The sequence below is a fragment of the Hypanus sabinus genome, chromosome 25 (genome assembly GCF_030144855.1).
Source record: "Hypanus sabinus isolate sHypSab1 chromosome 25, sHypSab1.hap1, whole genome shotgun sequence".
In the NCBI taxonomy this organism is placed as follows: Eukaryota; Metazoa; Chordata; class Chondrichthyes; order Myliobatiformes; family Dasyatidae; genus Hypanus; species Hypanus sabinus.
This window is the reverse complement of record NC_082730.1, coordinates 39,078,515-39,104,728: the sequence shown is the minus strand read 5'-3', so window position 1 is coordinate 39,104,728 and position 26,214 is coordinate 39,078,515. Positions and strand designations below refer to the sequence as shown.

General features: G+C 37.8%; 1 protein-coding gene across 3 annotated transcripts in view; it reads right to left on the bottom strand.

Moving 5' to 3' along the window:
* Positions 1-1,601: 1,601 nt before the first annotated feature.
* The window catches only part of LOC132381179 (receptor-type tyrosine-protein phosphatase R-like), a 76,455-nt gene continuing 51,842 nt past the window's right edge, over positions 1,602-26,214 (bottom strand). For all 3 annotated transcript variants that reach the window (XM_059950472.1, XM_059950473.1, XM_059950471.1), the window contains 7 exons: positions 21,634-21,718; positions 19,052-19,131; positions 18,067-18,204; positions 16,749-16,859; positions 14,925-15,082; positions 8,483-8,596; positions 1,602-4,996 (listed from right to left, as the gene is read on the bottom strand). In XM_059950472.1, coding sequence (XP_059806455.1) covers positions 4,918-4,996; positions 8,483-8,596; positions 14,925-15,082; positions 16,749-16,859; positions 18,067-18,204; positions 19,052-19,131; positions 21,634-21,718 — 765 coding nt within the window. In that variant the 3' untranslated portion in view covers positions 1,602-4,917. The remainder of the gene's footprint in view (positions 4,997-8,482; positions 8,597-14,924; positions 15,083-16,748; positions 16,860-18,066; positions 18,205-19,051; positions 19,132-21,633; positions 21,719-26,214) is intronic.

The following is a 26,214-nucleotide window of genomic DNA, read 5'->3' as shown; positions in this document are numbered from 1 at the left end:
TGGCATCAAATCTTTTTCAGAGATCAGGCTTTCTCAAAGTCCATTATCTGGAATTCCGCAGACTATTCTATCTTCAATGGGTGAGTCTCTTAAATCTCCAACTTCACAGGACTTGCTCAGTGTGTGAAGCTCAGATAAGCATTGGGCAAAGCTAACACTGTGGTGACCCACTTCCCAGTGCACTCGAACCGGCTCACAAAGCGGCACGCACCGGCATTGAGGCCGGACCCAAAGAGGGCGCCAAGCCTGCTTCACCAGCAAGGGGAAAAGCCCACACGCGGGACGGGACTGTGAATACGCGCCCCCTACAGCATTCCCGCCCAGGGAGGGCGGGATCAGGAAGGCTTTAAAGCGAGGCCGAGAAGTTTGAATAAATCTCTTTTTTGCAACTGCAGCTCACCGACTCCGTGTCGTTATTTCAGCGCTGCGTGTAGCACCCCACTACAACACCTTGTTTCTGTTCACTGGAGAAGAACTTGTACCTTTCAAGTGTGAATAATATTGTCAAAGTGGTTGTTGTGATGTGTCTAGTGTAGTGGGTAGTGCTTGTCGCTCTCACTTTCAGCTTCCACTGCCGGCTAGCAGTCTTGCGAAAAGGAGAGCTGGATGTGTAAGTCTCTCCCTGCCAGTACACAGCTTCTTCAACAGCAAGCCTCATTTAGTACCTCTCACTAGTGACACACGGCAACTGAACTCTTTTTGGACTCAGGCTGAGCTACAGAGTACGGGGAGGAGGTCTGGCTCCAGCACATGTAGTACGCAGAGCCACTAGTGCGTGGACAGCCCTGGTAAACCAGAACCCCAACTGTAGGTAAATAGTCCCACTGCCTTGTGGGCAGCCTCAGGAGAGACAAAGTCTACAGGACTAAACCCAAACAGCAGATCTGGAGTGGAGACCCCAAGGCAGCTGGACATCATTGAACGTCCTCCCAGCGGCTCCTGCAGCCAAGCTGGTGCCAAATGTATTGCTACATAAATTTTCCTCTGGACTACACTGGTCAGGCTGAGGGGGGATCTTGATGACTGAGCATCTCAGGATCTCCATACCTTCTGTCCACACAATGATCATCACCCATTGTCCTTCGAGACAGACGGACGCCAACTATAATTAATAATAGTTTTTGAAAATTTTAGGCATGAAAAAACATTTTTACAACTTTAATTCCTCATCAGGCCAAGTATATGCAATTATCAAATTTATTTATGATGATCACATTTATCATGTCCTATGTTTATACTTTGCATTGTAAAAAATAAACATATTATTTCAATATGCTAATTATCAGCACATTTTTCAATATTTAGAAATTTAGCCATAACATTAAGTGACTGAAGTTTCAGATTAATTTAGATTTACAATCTAATTAGGAGTTAAACTTTGGGTGATTAAAAAAAAAGTTGAATTCTCCTGTGCTTGAAAATGACTGTGTTGTAAGATGTAATCCACATTACTTCTAATGTGCTTTCTATACTCTCATTGTCAATGAGTCATTGAATTCAATGGACTGGATATTGGAATGAATGGACAAATTATATAGTTCTCTTTCCATTGTAAAGTAAAGCCAACAAGAAAAAATCAGTAGACTTTTTAAATAACCAGCCTACTTGAGGGGATTGTATCCCTTGTTTTATTGCAGAATATACAATCTTATATTTTCATTTGCAGCATAGGCATTCTTGAACATAATACAATGCAAACATGAGTGTCTTTATCAGTACAAAATTCTAGCAGCAACAATTCAAAATAAAAATTCTAGCAGTAATTCAAAATAAAAATCATAACTTAATCTAAACATTCTTCAATGTAATGGATTCTGAAAGTTTAAACAGAAGATTATTAATTCCAATGTGCAAAACAGATTTGGTTTCCAAAAAATAAAGTTCCTAACAAACCTAGATCATACAGAATAGTTACCTTCATTCAGTGAAGTACTAAAATCTACAGCATATATAAAACAAACATCTTTTCTGTTGGAATGGTATATAAAACTTTCACATTTTAATTTGCTGTAAAGGAAGAATATATAAAAAATAAAGTGGACTTTGTTACACATTTTTGCAAAAAAGATGTAATTATATATCTTTCAGCCTCTGACAATTGCAAAGCACTGTACTATCCATAAATTGTAATGAAGGCAACATAATGACTAATTTGCATGTAGCCAACAGAAAGGAATGTGATAATCCATGTAAGTATTACTGAATGAGGTAAACTATTTTCCAGGATCAAATAGTGTCAAGAGATGTTTTTATGTCTGCTTGAAAGGGCATAAAAAGCCATGGTTTGTCATCTCATCCATAAGGTATCATGCTCTTTGGTGCTGCACTGAATAGTCAGCATAGATTTTATTGTATTCAAATCTCTGGATGGAACATTAATCCATTACCTCAGACAGAAGGACAAAGACTACCAACTGAGTCATAAATATGCAGCATTCACATTAGTTTTCCATTTATCCTGGGAATAAAATATGAAGTGTAAAATATGAAGAATAGGAATTACAAATTAATGTAATGTTTGGATAAATTTCATTTCAGTAATTTTTACAACTGCTTACTAACAGGTGTGGAATATGTACAGAGTGTGGTATTGGTACACCTCAGGAAGACATAACAATGACTTTTATCTGCAGATTTCCAAAGTTCACAAAGTTTCGAATTTAGCCATTATAAGAAGAAGAAAAAACGTTTCTCTCGGCTAAGATCACTAAAGAATGTATCTTAGGAATGTTTATGTATCTTTCAAGAAAGAGTTCAGGGAAGATAGTGGTTTGATTTAGGATTTGATTGGTGACTTATTGGGGATTAAAACTATAAAGGAAATGATAAAAATATATTGCAATGTAGTTGCAATGAAAATTGGTCCTCTTGATTAAAATGTCAATAGCTTGCAAATTTAAAAATACAATTAACTTGATCTACCAGCAATAGCAAGGTAGAACTGCTGGATAACCCAAATTCTTACCAGGCCCAATCTGCTTTTGATTTGATAGGGTACCACTACAGTATCATAAATTTTAATAATAGCATGTTGTTAAATATACTGCTTGAAAGTAGTTGAAAGTAGTCATGGCCTTAAGGTAAGGGGAGGGAAGTTCAAGGGGGATAGTAGAGGAAGGTTTTTCACTCAGAGAGTGGTTGGTGCATGGAATGCACTGCCTGAGTCAGTGGTGGAGGCAGATACACTAGTGACATTTAAGAGACTACTAGACAGGTATATGGAGGAATTTAAGGTGGGGGGTTACATGGGAAGCAGGGTTTGAGGGTCAGCACAACATTGTGGGCCGAAGGGCCTGTAATGTTCTGTACTATTATATGGTCTATGTTCTAAAGCTTGAAAATTAAGATCTTTCTAAACTAATATTCTATTGGGCATATTTTCATGCAAGATATTGAAATGATAATTTATTATTTAAGTGATTCTATTAGGAAACTTATTTTTTGGAAATACCTCTGAACTTTTAGACATAATTACAGTAATTGAAAGCAAAATGTGAAAAAGCACTGCTAGTGAGGGGAGTACAGATGAGTTGAAAGATCATTTAGCATATGCCATAAATTAGTCAATGCTCAAATGCTGATTGCCCCTCCTCTGTTGATTGTTTTTATCTAATTAAATTGCACTCCGTCAAAATATAGTTATTGTAGCCAGGAATGGATTTTACTACATATATTAATAGGAATAATGGTGGACACGATTGGAGATTTTTACTTAGATGGCTACTTCAGGGCAGCTGGTGCACCTTTCCTGATACTGCATACAATGAACGGCATAGAAGCATTTCAGCAATCTGACCTTGGCTCAAACAATTGGTAGAAATGTACACATGGAGTCACTGGAGAACAAATGAAGTGTGTATCAGGTACAAATAACAGTATAACTTAGCTCTCTTGACAGACTTTTATACATCTTAGCATCATTGGAAATTGAAGTCCAATAATAGAATTGGAATTTAAATATCTATATTTCCACTGATGTACCCTCACTGCTCATCCTTCCACTTATGTTCTCCTTATACTGTGTGTGGTAGAGTCCATCTACTTCTGACCACATTAACTATGTTCTGGTGGAGTATAATTTTGTTAGTATTAGAGAAAATTTAGCACTCTGGGATCATTGATACAAATATATCCAGTATTCAGTACCATTTTATATCAGCTCACTAAATGTGGAAATGAACGATGAACTGGAGATTTTCTGAACTACTGATAAAAATTATTTGAAAACAATTCACAAGTTCTTCCTTGACGTTTCACTGTCTCGCCACTCCATTGCTGGATCGAAACACTTCATTGTAACACTTCGATGGGAATAGAAAATGCAACATACTAAAACAACTTCATTTCCATGATTAAACATGTAACAGGTAACTATAGCTCACCATCAGTGATGTTCATGAGCTTTTAGTACTGCATGTTAATGAAATAATTTTAAAACTAGCTGAATATTATGGACTCCATCTATTAGAATTTGAAAACATTTTTCTGGATAAACTAATTTTCCTTAGTTGTAATTATATTTCAGTTGGTTTGTTCATTAATAAATTAACAACTATAAAGCATAAAACAGATGTGATAAAGATAAATGCTCACAAGAATATAAGGGAGAATTCATAATCTGGTGGGGACTTCTGGACTAACGAAACGACTGAAGAAATGATCAGAATCTTGATCTGAAATATGCTTCAGTATACCACTCATCTGTCATGATATACAGACCTATGATCTCCAGTTACTATCTTATACTATGGATAAATGGAAATCTATTGCAGCATAAATATCAGAATAATGCAATTGCAGAAGCATTTTAGTTGTCATATATGGATAATCTTGTACTTTTTTCTATTAAGAAACTTTATTTGAAACATCCACCAGAGTGAGGTAAATTCACTTTGAAACTGATGACGGATCTGAAATCTAGGAGTGATTTTTTTGATAGAGGTACAATGTTTGATGCAAGAATTGATACTGCTCACTAGTCTGGATCATTCCACCCCTAGGAAAGAGAAGGCAGAAGGCATTTAGTAGTTGTCATACATGTTCAAAATAACTTACATAGGTAATAAAAGGTCACTGGAATGGAGGAAATGCGAAAGGTTTACAAAATTAGTTCCAGATTTTAATAGGCAAATCTTAACCAAAGGAAATTTTTACACAGGATATGCAGGCACGTAGAAAGGGGGAAAACGTACAAGATCTTGAATTGTGATGGATATTCACTTCTTGGCCAGAAAGCCTTTTCCTCTTTCTTTCTTGGTTGTTTGCTAATCTTGCTTTCTAAACACAGTAAGATCACAAACTGTAATTAAACTTGCAACTAACAATTGTTTGACTTCTGGTCATAAAGAGAAGTCATTGTTCAGTTCTTGAAATGTAAATAGGAAGCACTAATCACCTTGAGGTTAAAACAAGTATTGCCTAAAGACCAGCTTTGCAAACAGGCTTTGTGGATGGTAAACATTCTATCTGGGAGAAGTAAGGTTTAGTTACACCTACTTTATTACTGCTCAAGATTCATTATAAGGTAACGGGTTCACACACGAAATGCTGGTGGAATGCAGCAGGCCAGGCAGCATCTATAGGAAGTACATTTGAAGTTTCGGGCTGAAACGTCGACTGTACTTCTTCCTATAGACGTTGCCTGGCCTGCTGCATTCCACCAGCATTTTGTGTGTGTTGTTTGAATTTTCCAGCATCTGCAGATTTCTTCTTGTTTACATAAGATAACGGGTTGCATATTCCAGGTAGTTTCAAACCGGCAAGCTGACTCTTAAGCAGTTTGGTTCAAGGAAGCTTGCAGAACAATTGGATAATATTATTTAGAATATCAATAACTGTTATGTGCTTACAGTTGGAAGGTTTATGTGTTGAAGGAAGTTAACTTCACAGCTTTACCGCATTAATGGTTGGGAGCTGAAGGACTATGTCTCCAAAATACCTTTAGACCTTTTGTGTTGAAAGAACGTCTAAGGAAATATCATATGTGTGTGAAGTCACCCAAGTGGTGAAAAAAGGGTATAAGTGTAGAGCAACACATATAAACTGCTGGAGGAACACAGCAGGCCAGGCAGCATCTACAAATGTTTGTATATAAAAGAGTATAGTTGATGCTTCGGGCCATGACCCTCATCAGGACTGGAAAAAAGGATGCCTGAAACTTTGACTGTACTCTTTTTCATAGATGGTCCGTGGTCTGCTGAGTTCCTCCACCATTTTCTGTGTGCTGCTTGGATTTTCAACATCTGCAGATTTTCTCTTATAAATGCAGAGAGCAGCTCAGGCTTATTAGGAGTGTTTGAAAAATGATAGTAAGTTGGGATAAATAGAATCCATTCTAGCTTCGGTTTCCTTGATGGGTGACTTGCTCATTGTCTGCTGAATTCCTCCAGCATTTTGTGCATGTTGCTCATGTGATCATAATCTGTACATTCATTATTCTTCTTCCTTGCTCAAATGCTCATTTATTAATGTCTCCCCAATGTAAATATCACATCAGTCATGTCAACGTGTAAACTGGAAGTTGCAATGAGTAATTGAGCCTTTTTATCATTACTGCTTTTTTTTTAAACTTCCACTCCTGCCTCAGTGAATTGCAGATTTGGGAGACCTTAAAGGAAAACAGAACATTGATAATGTGTTGGGGGAGAGGAAAAAGGAGTTGGTGCAAGCTTATGCATCTGAATTTTATTAGAATAGATTATTGAAGAGTAGGAATTGAGACAAATTTTAGGCAAGAGATTATTTTAATCTTCAGAAGATTCAGTCCTACAAGTGACTGTAAGTTCAGCAATGGCCCCTTGTTCAATGACGTGTGTTTTTTCATTTATAGGAATTGTAACTGTGTTTTGGAAATCCTTTGAGGTTAACAAGTGCTCTGTGTTTTAGAAATGGTTTGTAATTGGGAAATGAATGTTTAAGATAGAAAACCTCTTTGAGTTTTAAATGTGTTTTAAGAATGTATGGATTCAAGTGTGTATCACTGTAAATATATCAACTTTGTTCTAAACTACTTTATTGGCTAGAAGTATCATTACCTTGGTAGGGGGGAGAGGCCCACCTCTCAAACAGAAGGCATTGGGAGCTAAAACTCTCCATGGAAAATATATAGGGAAGTAATGTTTGATGATTGGGTAGTTGCAATATTATCCCTCCCTTTAGTGAGACTATTTGTGGCTATTTATATCAGATAAGACTTAAGATCTTTGTTTGAGTTTATAAGCTTTGTAGTCATTAAACCCAATATCATCACAGAATCTCTGTGTAAGAGAGCTCAGATGTAATGCATAGAAATTGTAATTTCTAGTGAAAGGAAACATGACATGAAGAACAAACGAAAATGAAGAACAATGTATAATGAATTAAAGTACCATATCTGCAAAGCATTATAATAGCAGGTATTTTAAGAAAATTTTGGACTTTAGTTGTTCATCATTCTTCCTCAAAGTATAATTTCACTTTAATTTTCTTCTAATTAGAAGAAAAACTAGAACTCCTCCCTAAAAAGCTAAACAAAGAATAAAGCTCTCTCCCATAAAACGGAGCCCTAATCCTAACTAGAATCCTCATTGTGCCACCATTTACTGGCTCCTAAATTCTTCTTACAAAATCAACAACTCACATCTGTCACTACTTTCCATCTTTTTGCCCATTCTCTTAACCTGCCTAAATCCCTTGTATAAACCTTTTTATTCCTTTCATGAGAGATTTTTAGAAGAATCTGAATGTGCTTGTCTATGAAAAATACAAAAAAGTGGTCAGATTTGCATATGGACATTTCCATGTTCTTGGAACCATGTTACAACCAACAAAACTTCTTTTAAAAAGTTGTCACTTTTTTTAGGCAGCCATGACAATGACTTTTGTTGCAACTTTCCAGAAATATACTTTCTTTTGATATCAGTTATTGGATGAATTTTGACAAGAGAAACCCTCTTATGTTAAATCCAGCTTGACGTGGAGATGAAATAACTGTGACAACGATGCTTACCACCAGTACTCCATTAACTACTAAACAAGATTACATGCAAGATAACTAGAGTTCAGAAAAGAACTCTTAAAACCACAATTCTCCATCTCTGAGATGTGCAGTCTATAAACCGAACTAGGCTAATATTAGAAATCAAATGGATATGCACTCGACATAATATGACTTGACTTGGAAAGTTTGTTGAAGAAAACTACTTAAGATTTAAGATTGTTTGTTGTCATTCTTCAGTACACAAGTGTAATGCAGAACAAAATGTTTGTTACTCCAGATCTGGTTGATTGGTATGAGAATTTTGAAAAGTGATATGGGGTGCATGAGGTATTGCTTGAAATCATGCCGTAATATTTAAAGCTTGAAGCAAAATCACTTGCAGGTTACTTACAAATCTGTGACATTAATGCAAAAAATTACTCCAAACTAGAACAGTTTTATCCATAAAAACCCTTAAGTGTACATTCTAGATACCTTAATTTTGCTACGAGCAACACCACTCACCTGTCGATCCGCATTTGGCACACTATCCCTAAAATGTCCACTTTGTTGGTTTCCTTTAATTGTTGGCATCCAATACTTGTGGCAATGAAACAGCCTGTCCTCCCGATCCCTGCACTAAATGCAAAGGCTACTGTTATTATTAAATACATAGTAGAGGAATTAGACTTAATAAATATTGAGTTAAAAGATGGAGTTAAACTAATTGAGGCTACTCAAATGAAGGACCAAGGGAAATGGAAATACTGAACTTCGTTGTTTCTGAGTTTTATTTTGGCCATAAGGATCAGAAAGACCATGATACCAATCTATGCACCATGCTGATTTCATGTCAACACTGCTGCTTATTAGAGCACCATTCTCTGAACAATGATTTTTCTTCACCTTGAATATGATGTTAGTTAACACTAAGTGATAGTTACATAGTGTTCTGGCAAGACTTTGAATTTATTAGGGCGTCTGATCCATGGATGTTCTGAGATAGATATACTGCATGAAAGTTCATGTGATCTTTCTGACCAGTTTCCCCTATCACTTGCCAGCTTGTACTCCGCAACCCCCACACCCCACCTTCTTATTCCTGCTTCTCCCCATCTTCCTTTCCATGCTAATGAAAGGTCTTGGCCCGAAGTATTGAGTGCTTATTCCTCTCCATAGATGCTCCCTGACCTGCTGAATTCCTCCAGCATTTTGTGCATGTTGCTCATGTGATCATAATCTGTGCATTCACTATTCTTCTTCCTTGCTTAAATGCTCATTTATTAATGTCTTCCCAATGCAAATCTCACATCAGTCATGTCAACGTGTAAACTGGAAGCTGCAATGAGTAATTGAGTCTTTTTATCATTACTGCTTTTTTTTTTAAAAACTTCCACTCCTGCCTCAGTGAACTGCAGATTTGGGGGATCTTAAAGGAAAACAGAACATTGATAATGTGTTGGGGGAGAGGAAAAAGGAATTGGTGCAAGCTTATGCATCTGAATTTTATCAGAATAGATTATTGAAGAGTAGGATTTGAGACAAATTTTAGGCAAGAGATTATTTTAATCTTCAGAAGATTCAGTCCTACAAGTGACTGTAAATTCAGCAATGGCCCCTTGTTCAATGACGTGTAGCTTCTCCCTAATATGGACTCAAATAGGTATGCATGGTTCTTCCTCTGTGGTTGTCATTACCTTCTCACATAAGGAAACAGAACTGTGGTACAAACCATTTGCATGATTTCTATTCTTGCAAAAATAACTGGGGACAAGTAGTAGAGGGATGTGCGTGTGAGATCTAAAACAGCATTGAGTCTGTGGAGGTGAGATAAAACATACAAGTATCAAGTTTGAGTTGTGATTGAGAGAATTTGTTGCAGACTTAAGGGTGTTTGTTGAATAGAGCCTTGGCCAAGTCTAATGATGTAGTCAATAGAATTAGGTATTAGAAGATGCATTCTGTAAAATTGACTTCTTGGCTGAGATACTTGAATTTCTTGTGGTATTGCATCCAGAACCCTGGATGGAATTCACACCACTGACCTTCATAACTATCTGCTTCGTGGGCTTCTGGTTGCGCATCTCAAAGGCCTGCACCTGTCCTACAAATACAAAATAGCTTTTCTCTTTTCCTCTTCTGTCATCCAGGTCATGAATACTGCGATAAACTCAGAGTAAACTCACTCAATAGTGTGCCGTTATTAAAGGCTGATTATTCCTGGTTATTAATTCATTCTTTTAGAGATGTAGGTTAGTACATACAACATTACAGGTTGCTCTGCCAACCTATTAATGATCATGAATTAGCTCTTCCCTCTTACACAGCACATAAATCTCCATTTGTCCTTACATCCATGTGCCTATCTAAGAGTCTGTTAAATGACCCTATTGTATCAGCCACTACCACCACTTGCCACTTTCCAAACATCTACCCCTCTCTGTACAAAACATTCTACCTCTGACATCTCCACTAAACTTTCCATTACTCACCTTAAACAAATATCATCTGGTAACTATCCTCGTTCCCTCCAAAGAGAAAAGGCTTAGCTTGCTCAAGCTTTCCCTACAATAAGACATGCTATCTAAGACCATAAGGCCATAAAACCATAAGATATTGAAGCAGAATTAGGCCATTTGGCCCATCAAGTCTGCTCCACCATTTCATCATGGCTGATCCAATTTTCCTCTCAACCCTAATCTACTGCCTTCTGCTTGTGTTCCATCATGCCCTGACCAATCAAGAATCTGTCAACCTCTGCCTTAAATATATTATAAAAACTTGGCCTACACATCTGTCTGTGGCAAAGAATTCCACAGATTCACCACTCCCTGGCTCATGGAATTTCATCCTCTGTTCTGAGGCTGTGTCCTGTGGTCTTAGACTCTCCCACCACAGGAAACATCCTCACCACATTCACTCTATCAAGGCCTTTCACCATTCGATAACATCACATAAATTCTAATAATTACAGGCCCAGAGCCATCAGACACTCTTCATGTGACATGTCATTCAATCCTGTATCACTTATGTGAACCTCCTTTGAACCCTCTCCAGTTTCAGCACATTCTTTCTTTTATATTCTAGTACTCTAGAAATGAATGCATGTGCCTTCCTCATCACAGACTCAACCTACAAATTAACCCTTTATGAAATCCTGCACAGTATTCCCAGTTTCCTTCGCGCCTCCATTTTTTAAAATTTCCTCTCCATTTAGAAAATAGCCAACCCTTTCATTTCTTCTACCAACGTTCATGATCATACACTCCCAACACTATATTCCATCTGCCATTTCTTTGCCCATTCTGTTAATTTGTATAAGTCCTTCTGTAGCCTCTCTACTTCCTCAAAACCTCCTGCCCCTCCACCTATCTTCATCTGCAAACTTTTCAACAAAGTTATCAATTTCATCATCCAAATCATTGGCATATAACATAAAAAGAATTGGTCCCAACACAAACCCTGTGGTACATCACTAGTCAACATCAACCAATGAGAAAAGGCTCTCCTTGTTCCCACTCTTTGCCTACTGTCATTCAGCTTATAGCTTGTGAAGCATCTTCATGTATACCATCTTGTCAAGGGTCTTCTGAAAATCCAAGTACACAACATCAGCTTATTCTCCTTTGTCTATCCTGCATGTTACTCCTTCAAATAATTCCAACAGATTTGTCAGTCATTATTTTTTCTTGAGGAAACCATGCTGATGATGATCTACTTTATCATGCGCCTTCCAGTACCTTGAGACCTTATCCTTAATATCAACGCCAACATCTTCCCAACCATTAAATGTCCTATAGTTTCCTGTATTCCGCCTCTCTCCCTTTTTGAAGTGACATTCACAATTTTCCAATCTTCCAGAACCATTCCATAATCTAGTGATTCCTGAAAGATCATTACTAAGGCCTCCAGGATCTCTTCAGCCACCTCCTTAACACTGAGGTGCACGTCATCTGGACCAGGTGACTTACCTACCTTCAGACCTTTCAGTTTCCCAAGAACCTTCTCTTTAGTTATAGTTACTTCAGATACTTCATGACCCCTGACACGAAGAACTTTCACCACAGTGAAGACTGATGCAAAGTACTTATTCAGTTCATCCACAATTTTATTGGTTCATTTCTGTTGCTTTTTAAAAGCTTTTAATCCTCCAGCTTCCCACCAAAGTTTGCTCTAATCCAGACAGCATCCTGCTAATCCTCCTCTGCATCCTTTTTAAACCTCCCACATCCTTCCTCTAATGTTTCACCCAGAAGTAAACACAATACTCCAAGCAGGATCTATGGATGTACAAGAGATTCAGTTTGCTAGAGTTAGGTGTTGCTAGATCTAATCATATAGACTTTGTTAATACTTTGTTGTACACGTAGCTAATTCACAGCAACTCTCATGGTCTACAAAGTTTCTTTGTAGTTTGCATTGCACAGATGGGTTGTGGTGACTTTCTGAACCATGTTCACCAACCTCCCCCCCCCCCCCCACCCCACCACCACCAATATCCATTTTTGTGGATTATCCAATTCAACCTTCCATTATTCAATAAGCTATATTTCTGAAAGCAACTTACGATAAAACAGATGTTGTCAGGGAAAAAGATGGAAGAAATGTGGCAAATGTTCAGGGGATATTTGTGTGGTGATCTGTACAGGTATGTTTCAATGAGACAGGGAAGTTATGGTAGAGTACAGGAACCGTGGTGTACAAAGGCTGTAATAAATCTAGTCAAGAAGAAAAGCTTACAAAAGGTTCAGAGATCTAGATAATGTTAATGTTAATCTAGAAGATTATAAGGCTAACAGGAAGGAGCTTAAAAAGGAAATTAGCACAGCCAGAAAGGGCCATGAGAAAGCCTTGGCAGGCAGGATTAAGAAAAACCCCAAGGCATTCTACAAGTATATGGAGAGCAAGAGGATAAGATGTGAAAGAATAGGACCTATCAAGATTGACAGTGGGAAAGTGTGTACGGAACCAGAGGAAATAGCTGAGATAATTAATGAATACTTTACTTCAGTACTTACTAAGGAAAAGGATCTTGGTGATTGTACTGATGACTTGCAGCAGACTGAAGAGCTTGAGCATGTAGATATTAAGGAAGGGGATGTGCTGGAACTTTTGGAAAGCATCAAGTTGGATAAATCACCAGGACCTGACGAGATGTGCCCCAAGCTACGGTGGGAGGCAAGGGAGGGGATTGCTGAGCCTCTGGCGATGACCTTTGCATCATCAATGGGGACAGGAGGATTGGAGGGTTGTGGATGTTGTTCCTTTATTCAAGAAAGGGACTAGAGATAGCCCAGGAAATTATAGACCAGTGAGTCTTACTTCAGTGGTTGGTAAGTTGATGGAGAAGATTCTGAGATGCAGGATTTATGAACATTTGGAGAGGTATAATATGATTATGAATAGTCAGCATGGCTTTGTCAAGGGCAGGTCGTGCCTTACAAGCCTGATTGAATTTTATGAGGATGTGATTAAACATATTGATGAAGGAAGAGCAGTAGATATAGTGTATATGGATTTCAGCAAAGCATTTGATAAGGTACCCCATGCAAGGCTTATTGAGAAAGTAAGGAGGCATGGGATCCAAGGGGACATTGCTTTGTGGATCCAGAACTTGCTTGCCCACAGAAGGCCAAAAGTGGTTGTAGACAGGTCATATTCTGCATGGAGGTCCGTGACCAGTGGTGTGCCTCAGGGATCTGTTCTGGGACCCCTACTCTTTGTGATTTTTATAAATGACCTGGATGAGGAAGTGCAGGCATGGGTTAGTAAGTTTGCTGATGACATAAAGGTTGGAGGTGTTGTGGATAGTGTGGAGGGCTGTCAGAGGTTATAGCAACGCATTGATAAGATGCAAAACTGGGCTGAGAAGTGACAGATGGTGTTCAACCCAGATAAGTGTGAAGTGGTTCATTTTGGTAGGTCAAATATGATGGAAGAGTATAGTATTAATGGTAAGACTCTTGGCAGTGTGGTGGACCAGAGGGATCTTGGGGTCCGAGTCCATAGGATGCTCAAAGCATCTGCGCAGGTTGACTTTGTGGTTAAGAAGGCATACAGTGTATTGGCCTTCATCAATCAAGGAATTGAACATCGGAGCCGAGAGGTATTGTTGCAGCTACATAGGACCCTGGTCAGACCCCGCTTGGAACACTGTGCTCAGTTCTGGTCGCCTCACTACAAGAAGGATGTGGAAGCCATAGAAAGGGTGCAGAGGAGATTTACAAGGATGTTGCCTGGATTGGGGAACATGCCTTATGAAAACAGGTTGAGTGAACTCGGCCTTTTCTCCTTGGAGCGAAGGAGGATGAGAGCTGACCTGATAGAGGTGTATAGGATGATCAGTGGCATTGATCGTGTGGATAGTCAGAGGTTTTTCCAAGGGCTGAAGTGATTGCTACAAGAGGACACATGTTCAAGGTTCTGGGGAGTAGGTACAGAGGAGATGTCAGGGCTCAAGTTTTTTACTGAGAGAGTGGTGAGTGCGTGGAATGGGCTGCCAGCAAAAGTGGTGCAGTTGGACATGTTAGGGTCTTCTTAGAAACTTTTGGATAGGGACACTGAGCTTAGAAAAATAGAGGGCTATGGGTAAGCCTAGTAATTTCTAAGGTAGGGTCATGTTTGGCACAACTTTGTGGGCCAATGGGCCTGTATTATGTTGTAGGTTTTCTATGTTTCTATCAAATCCTATTTCATGGCTGATAACCTTGTAAATAGATATATGACTATTCAACACTTCCTTACTTGGTAGTGTCGATGTTCTTTAACACAAATGTATAATGTTACACTGAAGGAATAAAAGTTATTTGCATTTTCTTAAGTTATCTACAACTGAATAGCAAAGAATAATCAGATCCATCCACTTAACAAACCATCAAACTGCTGGAACAATTAGTTTTATGTTTTTTTTTTACACATTTTGTATGTTTGTGCAATAATCAAGAATCTGACAAAAATGTTTTCTCACCTGCAGTGGACTACAGTGGGCCCCCTGTTCCCGGCCATCTGCCTGCTTCCTTCCACCTCTTGGACAAGGTCTAGAAGTGACTGCGCTGTATCTGGAGTCTTGTGATCCGGCCAAGATGAGTACCAATAATGCTTTACGCTTCGAGACTGCTTGGAATGCTGGAAAGGAGAAAGTCAATTAATCCTCAGTCACATGAAGCTTTCTTTCTGGAGATAATTAATGATCCAAAACAAATAATTTGCTCATTTTTTGCCTTCATATCCTTACACCTTTTTGCCCTGTACACTCTTGAAAACACTAGCCAATGATCTTTGTGATCCTGACAATGGACAATGGACAGTGCTTGAAAATATCCTGCAGGATGGTATCTTTTGTTTGAAAATCAAAACCACATTAATTCTCTATCCCACTACCCACCTGTAGCCTCATGCACTTGTACAATGGAGCACAACGCATACTTGAGGAGCATTAGAGGAGAATGCAATGCGACAGTGTGCCCAGGTAAGCCTCCTTTCTCTCACTTTACACTCTTCCCTCCTGTTGCAGATACACCTATCAGGGTAAACAGACTCTGGCCATCCACCCTATCATAGTTTTGTAAACTTCTTTGAAAACTCCTTTTCTCCAATGTAAAACAGACTAAGGCAACCCAATCTCTCCTCAAGCCCTTCAGTCTTGGCAACATCGATTTGAATCTTTACTGAATCCTCGCCAGCTTAATCACATCCTTACGAAAGGGCAGAGACCAGAGCTGCACATGATACTCCAAGTGCAGACTAACTGATTTTTTATACTGTAGAACTGTAACATGACATCCCTGCTCTCTTGGCCTTGTGGCCAATGAAGGAAAACATGCCATATGTCTCCCTCATCCTCCTGTCAAACTGTATTCCCATTTTCAGGAAGCTCTGTCCTTGTTCATCAAGGTATGTCCATTCAACAACATTGTCCAGGACCCTGCGTTTCAGTGCGTCTGAACACGATGGTATCACATTTCAAAAGGCATCACTTTGTACTTGTCTGATTTAAATTACATATACCATTCCCTTGCCCACTTTCCCAGTCAATCTGTATCCTTAGATAAACTCCTGCACTGTCTGCTCTTCCAGAACATTTTGTGTCATCTGCAAATGTAATAATCATGCCACATACAGTATACTTCCATCTAAATCATTAATATATATATATATATATATATATATAATTAACACCAAAGTACCTAGCAGTAAGCCACACCAGTAGTCACAGGACTCCTTCTCTCCACTATCACTCTCTGCCTCCTTCCTTTACAACAATTTTGCATTCAGTTTGGAGGCTCATCATGGAACCCATCCTATGTATTCTAATATTCTACATTATTTCATCAAAACATTGTTCTTAAACCAAGAGTTTCCATTATTCAAAGCATTTCCCTGGCTTCCTATGTTTCTCCTACCACATTTAAAAAAAATCCTTCAGAATCCGACAAAATAATCATTGATCTTTTGCCCTCAAGCCAGACGTTTCATCAACAAACATGGCTACTGCAGTGCCAACGTAATTTCAAATAGTTCAAAATGTAATTTAGTTCCATTTCCCTGTATTTCATCTTCCTGCCTCTTTTGAAGCACTGTCCTGTTTCTGTTTTAATTACAATCCCAGTGCAGTCAGCACCTCCAAGTGAATGAAGCTTTTCTTGTTCTCTATCCCAGGCATCAGACTTTCAACATTATATTAATTTCTGTTTGTTTCATCCTCATCAATTACCACTTTGTAAATGTTACTTATCAGCACTATTTGCTACTTCTGTTGTTAACTATGCTAATGTGATTATTTTACCAGTACCTTAATGCTTAGATCTCGAACACTGTACCCATCACACTCTTTCACGTTGTTTACAACAAGATCAAACCTGCCAAAGGAACCTTGCTTTTCTGGCCAATAAACAACACATTTCTGAAACACAGAAGAAGAATGATGTCAAAGTGAATAAATGGATTAAATTTACATAGTACAAAGTTTTCTGATTAAGACTTCACACAGTAATAAAATCTTAAATTGTAGCCTTGTACATAGAATGAAACAAGGTACTTTAAAATTAAGCATAAGCTTTAATAAAAACTTACATATTGCATTCAATATGGGAACTGACTTTACCCTCTTTTCAATTTGTAATCACCTGCTACATCATAAAAGTAGCATTCCTTCCAGCCACACAGCTTCCATTCACTTGGGCATATTAGACAAACACTCTGGGACTCTTTGGCTCATGGTGAGACCCCTCCCCCACCCCCTTACAGGAGGAAACTCTATGCTGAAAACGGCTCTTGGCTTTGTCTAAAATTAATTCAAAATAAACTTGGCTCATGACTGCTGGAGGCATTCTGCTGCACGTCCATGAAAACCATGGACACAGCCTCATGAAGATCTGAAACCAAGGATCACCATCTCCTCCTCAAAGCAAGGTAGTGTCTGTTAAAAGAACCTATCTGTCCAAGTGGCCTTGAGTCAGTGCCAAGTATGATGGATTTCAGAAAGGAGCAGTGACAAAAAGGCACAATCTTGATGGCAATCAAGGTGTTGTTCCACCCCCAATGTCATCTCAGAAGTTCAAATTCCAAAGTAACTATATTATCAAAGTACAAATATGTCACCAGGTACAACCTGAGATTCATTTTTCTGTAAGCATACTTAGCAAATCTATAGAATAGTAACTATATCAGGGTCAGTGAAAGATCAAATAGAGTGCAAAAAACAACAAACTGCAAATGCAAATAAAAATAAATAATGAGAACATGAGATAATGAGAAAAAGAGTCCTTAAAATGAGAGTGTTGGTTGTGGAATATTTCAATGGATGGGCAGGCTAGTGTAGTTATCCCCTTTGTTCAAGAGCCTGATGGTTGTGGGTAGTAAGTGTTCTTGAACTTGGTGGTGTGAGTCAATGGTGTCATCTAAATGTGGTGGCAGGCAAGTGGGATGAAATCAGAATGGAGATGGAAAAGGTGGATAGGCCCCTTATTCCTAATTTCTCCACAATAATCCCACAATAAAAAAATCCCCCTTAGTTAATTCTTTTTGCTTTATAAACACTGGGAAACTATGTATTGTTCTATAAATCTCACAAATCCTCCATTGCAAAGTGAACCAATAAATCCATGTACCTCATTTTTTTCCTTTAGCTTTGTTATCATCACAATTATTGGACAATCTTCTTGCCATATCATCTCCCAGAAGTCATTTACTGTATTTACCATGGGGCCCTGAGTAGCAATGTAAGCTTTCTCTTTTCCTTGATATCCCTACATCAAAAAGATAAAGGGAGACAAATAAAGTCCAAAGCAATTTAATAATAGGTGTAATGCATGAAATTCTAACTAATTTACTCAAGTGGCTTAAATACAATAGAAAAACTAGAGGTTGACTGTATATTCACATTTACAGAATGCATTTGAGAAACAAATATCATTATATAGGAATGAAATGGAATGTCAGTAGAAAAAATAATATATAAAAATGAATTCCTTATCCATCCAACTATTAAAATAGGAAATTTAAAGTCAAATTACAAACAATGGATGTTTCAGTTTAAATTCAAGAAGGTACCTGACATATTAAAAGTTTAAAAGGAATTGGTTGAAAAGACAGAGGTGACTTTGTAAAAATTAGAGACAGATTATGGTACAAACAATCCTGAATATCTAAGTTTAAGTAGTACTGTTGCATTAAATGAGAAGGTTAAAACAAATTCTACTCTGCTAATTTGAGTTAGAAGGCTAAGAAGGCTTTATGGACATGAGGAGGAGGAACTTCGTTAGCTAGAGAGTGGTGAATCAGTGGAATTCATTGCCATAAGCATCTATGAATGAGCATATTTAAAGAAGAGGCTATAAAGTTCCTAAATAGTAAGGGTATCAATGGGTATGGAGAAAAGGCAGGAATTAAAAGCAAATAATAAATCAGTCATGATAAACTGGCACAGCATGCTAATTGGGCCAAATGGCCTAATTCTATTCCTCTGTCTATGGTCTTAGTGTTTTATCAGTTGGAGTAAATTTAAATTGAGTAAAAATGTATACTGAACACTAGAAGATTTCTAATAACATGATTTTCTATTGTGTAGATAGTGTGAAAATAAAGTAGTCTCACTCTTATGTAGTTAGCATTAATGTAGGAGCTTAGGAGATCATCATGGTTCTCTGATGAGAGGAGGACTCGGGTCTGTGGATCTAAAGAAGGAACAAAGTATTTGTTTAAAAAGCATATCAGGAACATCACTATCTGAACACCTCCACACAGAAAACATTCAAGATATGCACAACTGTTAAAAAAATGATTCCAAATGCAATTACCCTTTTTCCTCTGGGACTTGAGATAAGGGCACTGATCTTAACTGGAGAAAGTAACTCACTAACGCTGTGATTGCAGGTCTGTGGAGCCTAAATGTACTGACATGTTGAGGGTGGGGTTGTTCACAAAGTACTATGTGCAAAATTAGTCTGGTATGCCTTGGACTAATTCCCAGGGATAGAAATTCCTGTTGAATTTCACTTTGATTGGACAACTGAGTGAGAGAAATGTCAGTGCAAGTTGTAACTTTGGGATTTAATTCTGGCAGGCAAAATTTCTTCAACTAGTTCTGTTGGCACAGTTAAGGGGAAACTTTGAGTAGAACTGAGAATGCTTGATGCCTACAGCAGAAAGGCATTCCCTTAATCTTGATCACTTCAATTATGACACATGACAAATCCAAATCATTAATAAGGAATAATGAGGTAAGTATATTAGATAGCTGTGTTTCTCAAAAACCTTCATACTTTTGTAACTTACACTTTGGTACAACTGCTGGCAATTGACCTTATCATAGAATGCAAACTAAATGCTCACTCTGACACTAAAACTGGTTGATACTTGTAGAAGAAACAGATAGAACACTGCTTAATATTCCATTTACATCACACTGGGCTTTGCATTTCGCTCAATCAGTTCATCTGAACAAATACAGATCTCCAACACAGTTACTTCTGTCCACAATAATGAGAGTTTCATTTAAATAGGATGTATTTAAAACACCAGAAGATGACCTTATGGAATCATTGTCAGGTTTAATATATAAGTTTTATTGTATATGGTTTATTTTTCATATTTGCTAGGGCTATTAGATAATTTATTTCCTTGTCAATATTCTGCATAGCCAAGATTAAGTTTTTATTTTATTGTTATCTGATTTCTGGCCTGATAGTTGATTAATTTGTTAATAAAACACAGTACTGAGCTTGTGTTTTTTCTAATGAACTGATTTTTTTGTTTTTTAGGACTGGTATTACAGTCTATGTGCTGTAGAACTACATATACTATAAAAACAGCCCTATGCTCAAATTTGATGAATCCAATAAATTGACTTAATTTTCCTAACATACTTATGTTTATGGATCCAACAGTATTCTTCTTTGGTTACTTAACTTTTTTGATAAGTTGTTGTGTGTTATGCGTGCTATGGGCATGTGCTTTCCACCCTGGTTCAGGTAAACGTCGTCTTGTTTCCATATACATTATATGGTTATATGCATTATATACATGTATGTAGATAAATGGCAAGAAACTTCACGATTTTACTAATGCACTTACATATTGTCACAGCTGGAGCTGGTGAAAGGCACACAAGTTGCTAAAAAAAATACCAGCCCCTGTAGAGACTTTAAATCTATGTGTAGAAAAATAAAACTTTAAAAAAAGCAAAATCCACAAATACTTTGTAGATGTGATCAGCACAGAAAACGGAATGCAGAAAGCTGAAGGCCATCAAATATGAAGCATCACCAACATTGTTCCTTTCTCTACTTGTGCAGCCAGACAGAACTTTCGTCCCAACACTTACAAGTTAGGATGGGTATGAGTTTGGATGGAAGTTGGAACCAAGGGCATTTACATGTAATTGCAACCTTTATTTTTCTCTGTGATGGATGTCATAGAAGTTTTGATGACTGATTGCATCTGGTAGTTACTGCTAACTGTAGACATGATGTGCCAATGATGAGGGAATTGATGGACACAACAGATACTACAGGCAAGTAAATAACATTCATTAAATTGTATACCTTCCTAATCAAGATAATAACAAAATCACAACGTACTTTTCTTTTTCTCCTTTTCTGTTTTTTTTTATAAAATTGTCAAATGGTTAATATTCATTTAATAAAGAAGAAATACTGAGTTATTCTCATCAGTAAAAATGTAGAAATCAATGCAGACTTTTAAATTCTTTTTGCTCAGTTGAACAACAGGGAAGATCACTATTTGTTTAGAATATTACCCAATTAGAATGATTTTATGTTCAATAATTCTGCCTGTGGCTGCTTTAAACAAAACACACAAACAGCATGAAGTATCACATATGACTCCAGTGTTATGGTTGTTTGGGTAACAGAAATTTCCCCATATGGAATTTACATATTATTTCCCCAGAATTTGAGATTTGGAAAACAATAATCACTCTCACAGAAAAAATGTGAAAAAAGGTAAATCAATAAATATAAAATTGATGCAATGTTGCAATACAGAAAATTTTGATACTGAATGCATGATGCAGTAAATTTCACCTGTAAATTTATCTGTATATTAACTGAACTAATATAGCTCATTGAAATTCATAATCTTTCAAGTTTATCAAAAGGAAGTGCAATAATTCCCATTTAAGATTGATTAGAAGAGTTATCAAACATTAGACTTACTTGGTAGAATAGTTTTATATCTGTTTTTTGAAGCATGACCTGGGATATTCAACTCATTGGATTCAATAAAATTAGGTGGAATTTTCTAAAAGAAAGGAAAGTGAATTGAGGGCTCCATTGTCATTAATTAAAGGGCAAAAAGAGCATAAACATTTACGAAGAGCACACCGACAAAAATCAAACTAGAAGTTTGAAATGTAGATACAGAAATCTTATTTCAATATCACGGTATAGATCTTCAATGTTGCTGTAGGGTTGGAAACTCTTTTCAATATACCATTGAAACATCAGGGTGGAATTTGCAAATTCATTTTCTGAATATATTACCATTAAGAGTTAAGAAAAGCAGTGTATAATGTTACGGAGAATGTGTATGGCAGCCAAGTCCAGCTGTAGGCATGGCGTACATAACCCAACAGGATATAGCGTCTTTACAAGATATAACTATAAAATTGTGGGTGAGCTTGCTGAAAGGAATCTTCTTTCTGACCATAGAACTTAAGCATACAAAGTACCTCTCTGGCCTACAGATCTTAGTTACTTCTTGTACTGATCGATCAGTGAACTCTCCTGATCCCCCAAATTGATCTGCCATCTGACTCCACCTTTCCTAAAATGATCTGCATAGAGATGGTCAATTAAATTGTAAAATTGCACACTGGATATAGAATTAAGCATTTTATCCAGAGAATGAACAGTCAAGTATAGTACCAATTTAGTGTTTCATCTCCTTTTAAGTGATAAACTTAAGGAACTGATAAGTACTATTGATCACAACTTTACTTCCAGTGCACTATTTACATTTTGTACTTGGACGTGACTATGGACCTCTAACTCCAAATAAGGGCATCTTTTTTCTGTAAGGAAATAACGGCAAAACAAGTGCAATTCTAAATTTACTTCAGACCCAGATAATAATGGTGATTCTTCAACCATAAACAGAGCAAAGAGCCAAATAAACATAAAATATGCAATTATGATTACTTGATAGATATTTTCTTTTTATTTAGTTAACTTATATATTTAATTCATTCATTTGATAAACAGTGACAATTTTACCCTATTCTATGCTCTGCAATTGAAATTATAGCACTGTTAAACCACAGTTTGGGATTAATGATCAGCAACGAATGTACTGTATTCACCGCTAACCAACGACTTTCAGAATTCTGTGAACAAAGCCAGTCCACGATTCTGCCCACAAAGTCTTTGATGGTTGGTTAAACCATGCTGCTTGACCTAGCAAATATGGAAGGCTCTCAATGCACTATGAATATTTAATCCATTCAGAAACTAAGTATTTTTTAAAGCTACAAAACCAGTTATAAACTTTAACCATAAAAAAAGTAAAAAAAAAACCCTAATACCCTTTAAAGGTCACCCAAAACATGAAAGGATGCTCAAATGTTGCAAAAATCTGAAAAAGCAAAATGTTTCTCTTAATCAGCAGTTCCTCGCCAGTGAAATCTCCACACTGTCTCCATTATGGTTTTAGTTACTCACGTGGGTTTCCCTTGTTCAATTGCTGTTAGCTAAAATGTATTGGGAATTTTCGGTTAGAAACAGAAAATGCTGGAGAAGCTCAGCAGGACAGGCAACATCTAAGTAAAAAGAAGTGGTTATTATAATAGGTCAGAGACCCACTGTCAGCACATGAAGATAAAAGCTGCTCATTTTCAAAGGCAGAGAGGTGAGAGGTTAGAACATATGGAATATCTCTTTCCTGGGTCTATGTTTGTACATGGATGCATGGAAATCACAAACTCATCGGGACATACAAAGGGAATTACTGTAAATTGTCTGCAAAGTATTGCCTATTATAAAAAGTGGTTGTCTCAGAATCCCTGGTCCCTCTACAGTTCATTGTTGAAATGTTAATTGAATCTGAATCTGAACCTGAATAATCGCGAAAGGCCACTAGATGGTGCTAATGCTCAGAAATCCATTGAGAAAAGTGTAATTGCGCTAAAACCATTGGAAGGAATGGTTTATGCTGGCCTGCAAGGTTGCATTCATTTGCAGTGAGACTAATTCTTAGTGCTTGAGTTAGTTAAAATATTTTAATCTACTTGTCCACTAAAACAAACATAGCTCCATCCGTTAAAATGCAGTTTGAACTTGCATTCTGATCCTAAATCTCTTTCTTGCTGCTGACAGTTCTGGTCATTTCTGTCAAATAGATAATATTTTAAAAGCTGGACTTAAACTCAGCATTTCATGATACTCTGAACTTTTCCAAATTCCCAATATCGTCATTTATTATTGTTAAGTATATTTATTTTAGTAAATCTCAAGGTGTGGAGATTGCTAAGAAACTGAGCTGTGCGACTCTGAATGTCCCTGTGCTATAAGTTTCAATGCTGATTTTGTGGCACTCTTTGGGCCACTCTGTTTTTGTAGATGTTTGTGAAGAAAAAGAATTTCAGGATGTATATTGTATACATTTCTCTGCCATTAGATGCACCTTTTTAAAAAAGAATTAGTTGCAAAAGAAAGCCTGAGAGTTGCTGTGAATCCTAAAGGTCTAATATTTCCCTTGCAGGTCATCTCTGCAAATGACATCCCAATATAAGGAGTCATACGCACATGAACACTGAAGTTCAATGGTATGCAAAGTACTTTAGACAGAACTTCAGTAAATATAGACCACGTGTTTGTGTGTGTCCAAAGGCAGCAGGGGCCAGTCCTGCTGAAGGGGCTCTTCATGAGGCTTGTGAACCTGTTTCATTGGTAAACAAAGGCAAACAACTTAATCAGGGTTCAATTCATGGAAGGGGGAGTGGAATCCTTCGCAGTCAAAGTCTTTTTTAGACTCTGTATTTAATCTCTGTGTTCCTTGTCAGAGTGACTGTTTCTCTGCCAATTTGAGTAGGCTGGAGTTAGTGATTTTCATGCACCATTTTATGAAGCAGATTCTAGGGATGGACTTTTAAGTGTTTTTCTCCATGCTCCGGGGAGTTTTCTTGGAGTTGATTGTTTACTTTATGAATCTGATGCCGGGAATGTGAACAACCTGGCCTACCCTCCAAAACTGTTAGAGAGTAAATAGAGCCTTGTGTGGTGATGTTGATCAAGGAGCAAACACTAACTGCTGCTTGGTAAACCATGAACCTAGTGCTGTGCTCGACACCTTAGCCCTCAAACAGTTGTTGTCCACAGGCAGCCAGAGCCTCCTGGCATACTCAAAGCAACGACGGATGAAGCCATTAATGGATTCTTCTATAACATTGAAGTTCAAGTTCTGAACTACACCATTGATAACAATACCAGTTCCCATTCCATAACAGTGTTTAGTATATCCCCTGTGGTGATTTGCCCAGAAACGTAATGGTGTTCTGTGTATCCACTGTGGTAATTTGCGTGACTAATGCTAATTCTGCAACTGAACCTGAGTTAAGACAACATGGCTGGTCAGCAACTGCTGCAATCGAAGCAGGTGGCAGGCTCTGCAAGGCCCAGTGGAGGTTTGTGCTGGGTTCAAGTTTGCTCAATTGCACTTTGTATGCTCTTTAAGGCAGGCAAGTGAACACTCTGGTGATTTAGTAGTGAATGGGCATCGATCACTAGTGTTAGGCTGCTTCATTAATCTGCTCTGCTCTTATATGTAAAGCATTCTTCAGGAGACCTTGTTCAGCCCAAACCTCATTCAACCCTGTCCTTGCTGCAGGCCACACTGTTGATGACTCATCAGATCCAGACCTCAACTGTCAGCAAAACACTACAAATAGACAATGTGTACATATTTGGGCTGATGGCTGTGAGTATCCAATTAGCAATAGGATGCCTTCATTTATGGTTTCTTTCTGTGCAGCTTCTGTTGCCGAATCAGACTAAAGGCTGATCTGAAAAGAGATAGCCCAAAGCATAGCTTCATGGTGAAGGGAGGGTGTGTGAAGTTCAGGAGTTCTACTTTCATCATCCTGAGATTATAAATCAGAAGAGATTGTAGAAAGGAGCTGAATTGAGATGAGAGACAGAGCACCCTGCACTTTTCAATGGGCTCTGCCTTTCTGCTAGCCATGGGTTCTGTAATTAATTTAATAACTTTCCTCCAAGGGGGAAAGTAGTAATAAAGACTTAAATGTTCCCTGTTAGTTTGTTGTTTCTGCTGCAGGTTTTGTGCAACTTCATTGTCTAAAAGAAAATGAAGTTTTTGTACGAGTGTTAAAGTAAATGATGGCCTTGTGTGTTGAGTAATCAGCTGTTCAAGCCAGCTCATAAATGTGAAATATAGTTGTGAGACTTGAACCAGTGGTAAGTGTGATACGGAGGAGTGAGGAAAGGAGTGTTAGGCTCCACAATGCAATTGTATGTATTCCAGTCAGTGTTCGTGGTGGCATTCGTACGTCTCGAGAGATGATGGTGCAACACTTTTTCTGATGGTTCTTGGAGTTGTTGGCTTGGGACTATTTGCACTTTCTAGAGTGGTTGTCCAACCCCACTCTGGAGTGACAGTCTCTTTCACTGCGGCTGCAGGTGAAGGAGGAATGTGCTCCGGGTGATGCAGCCCTGACTTTTCTCTGAGCAGGTTGGTCCTTGCTGTCTCAGCATGTTGTACATCATTTTTGACTGTGGCCCCCA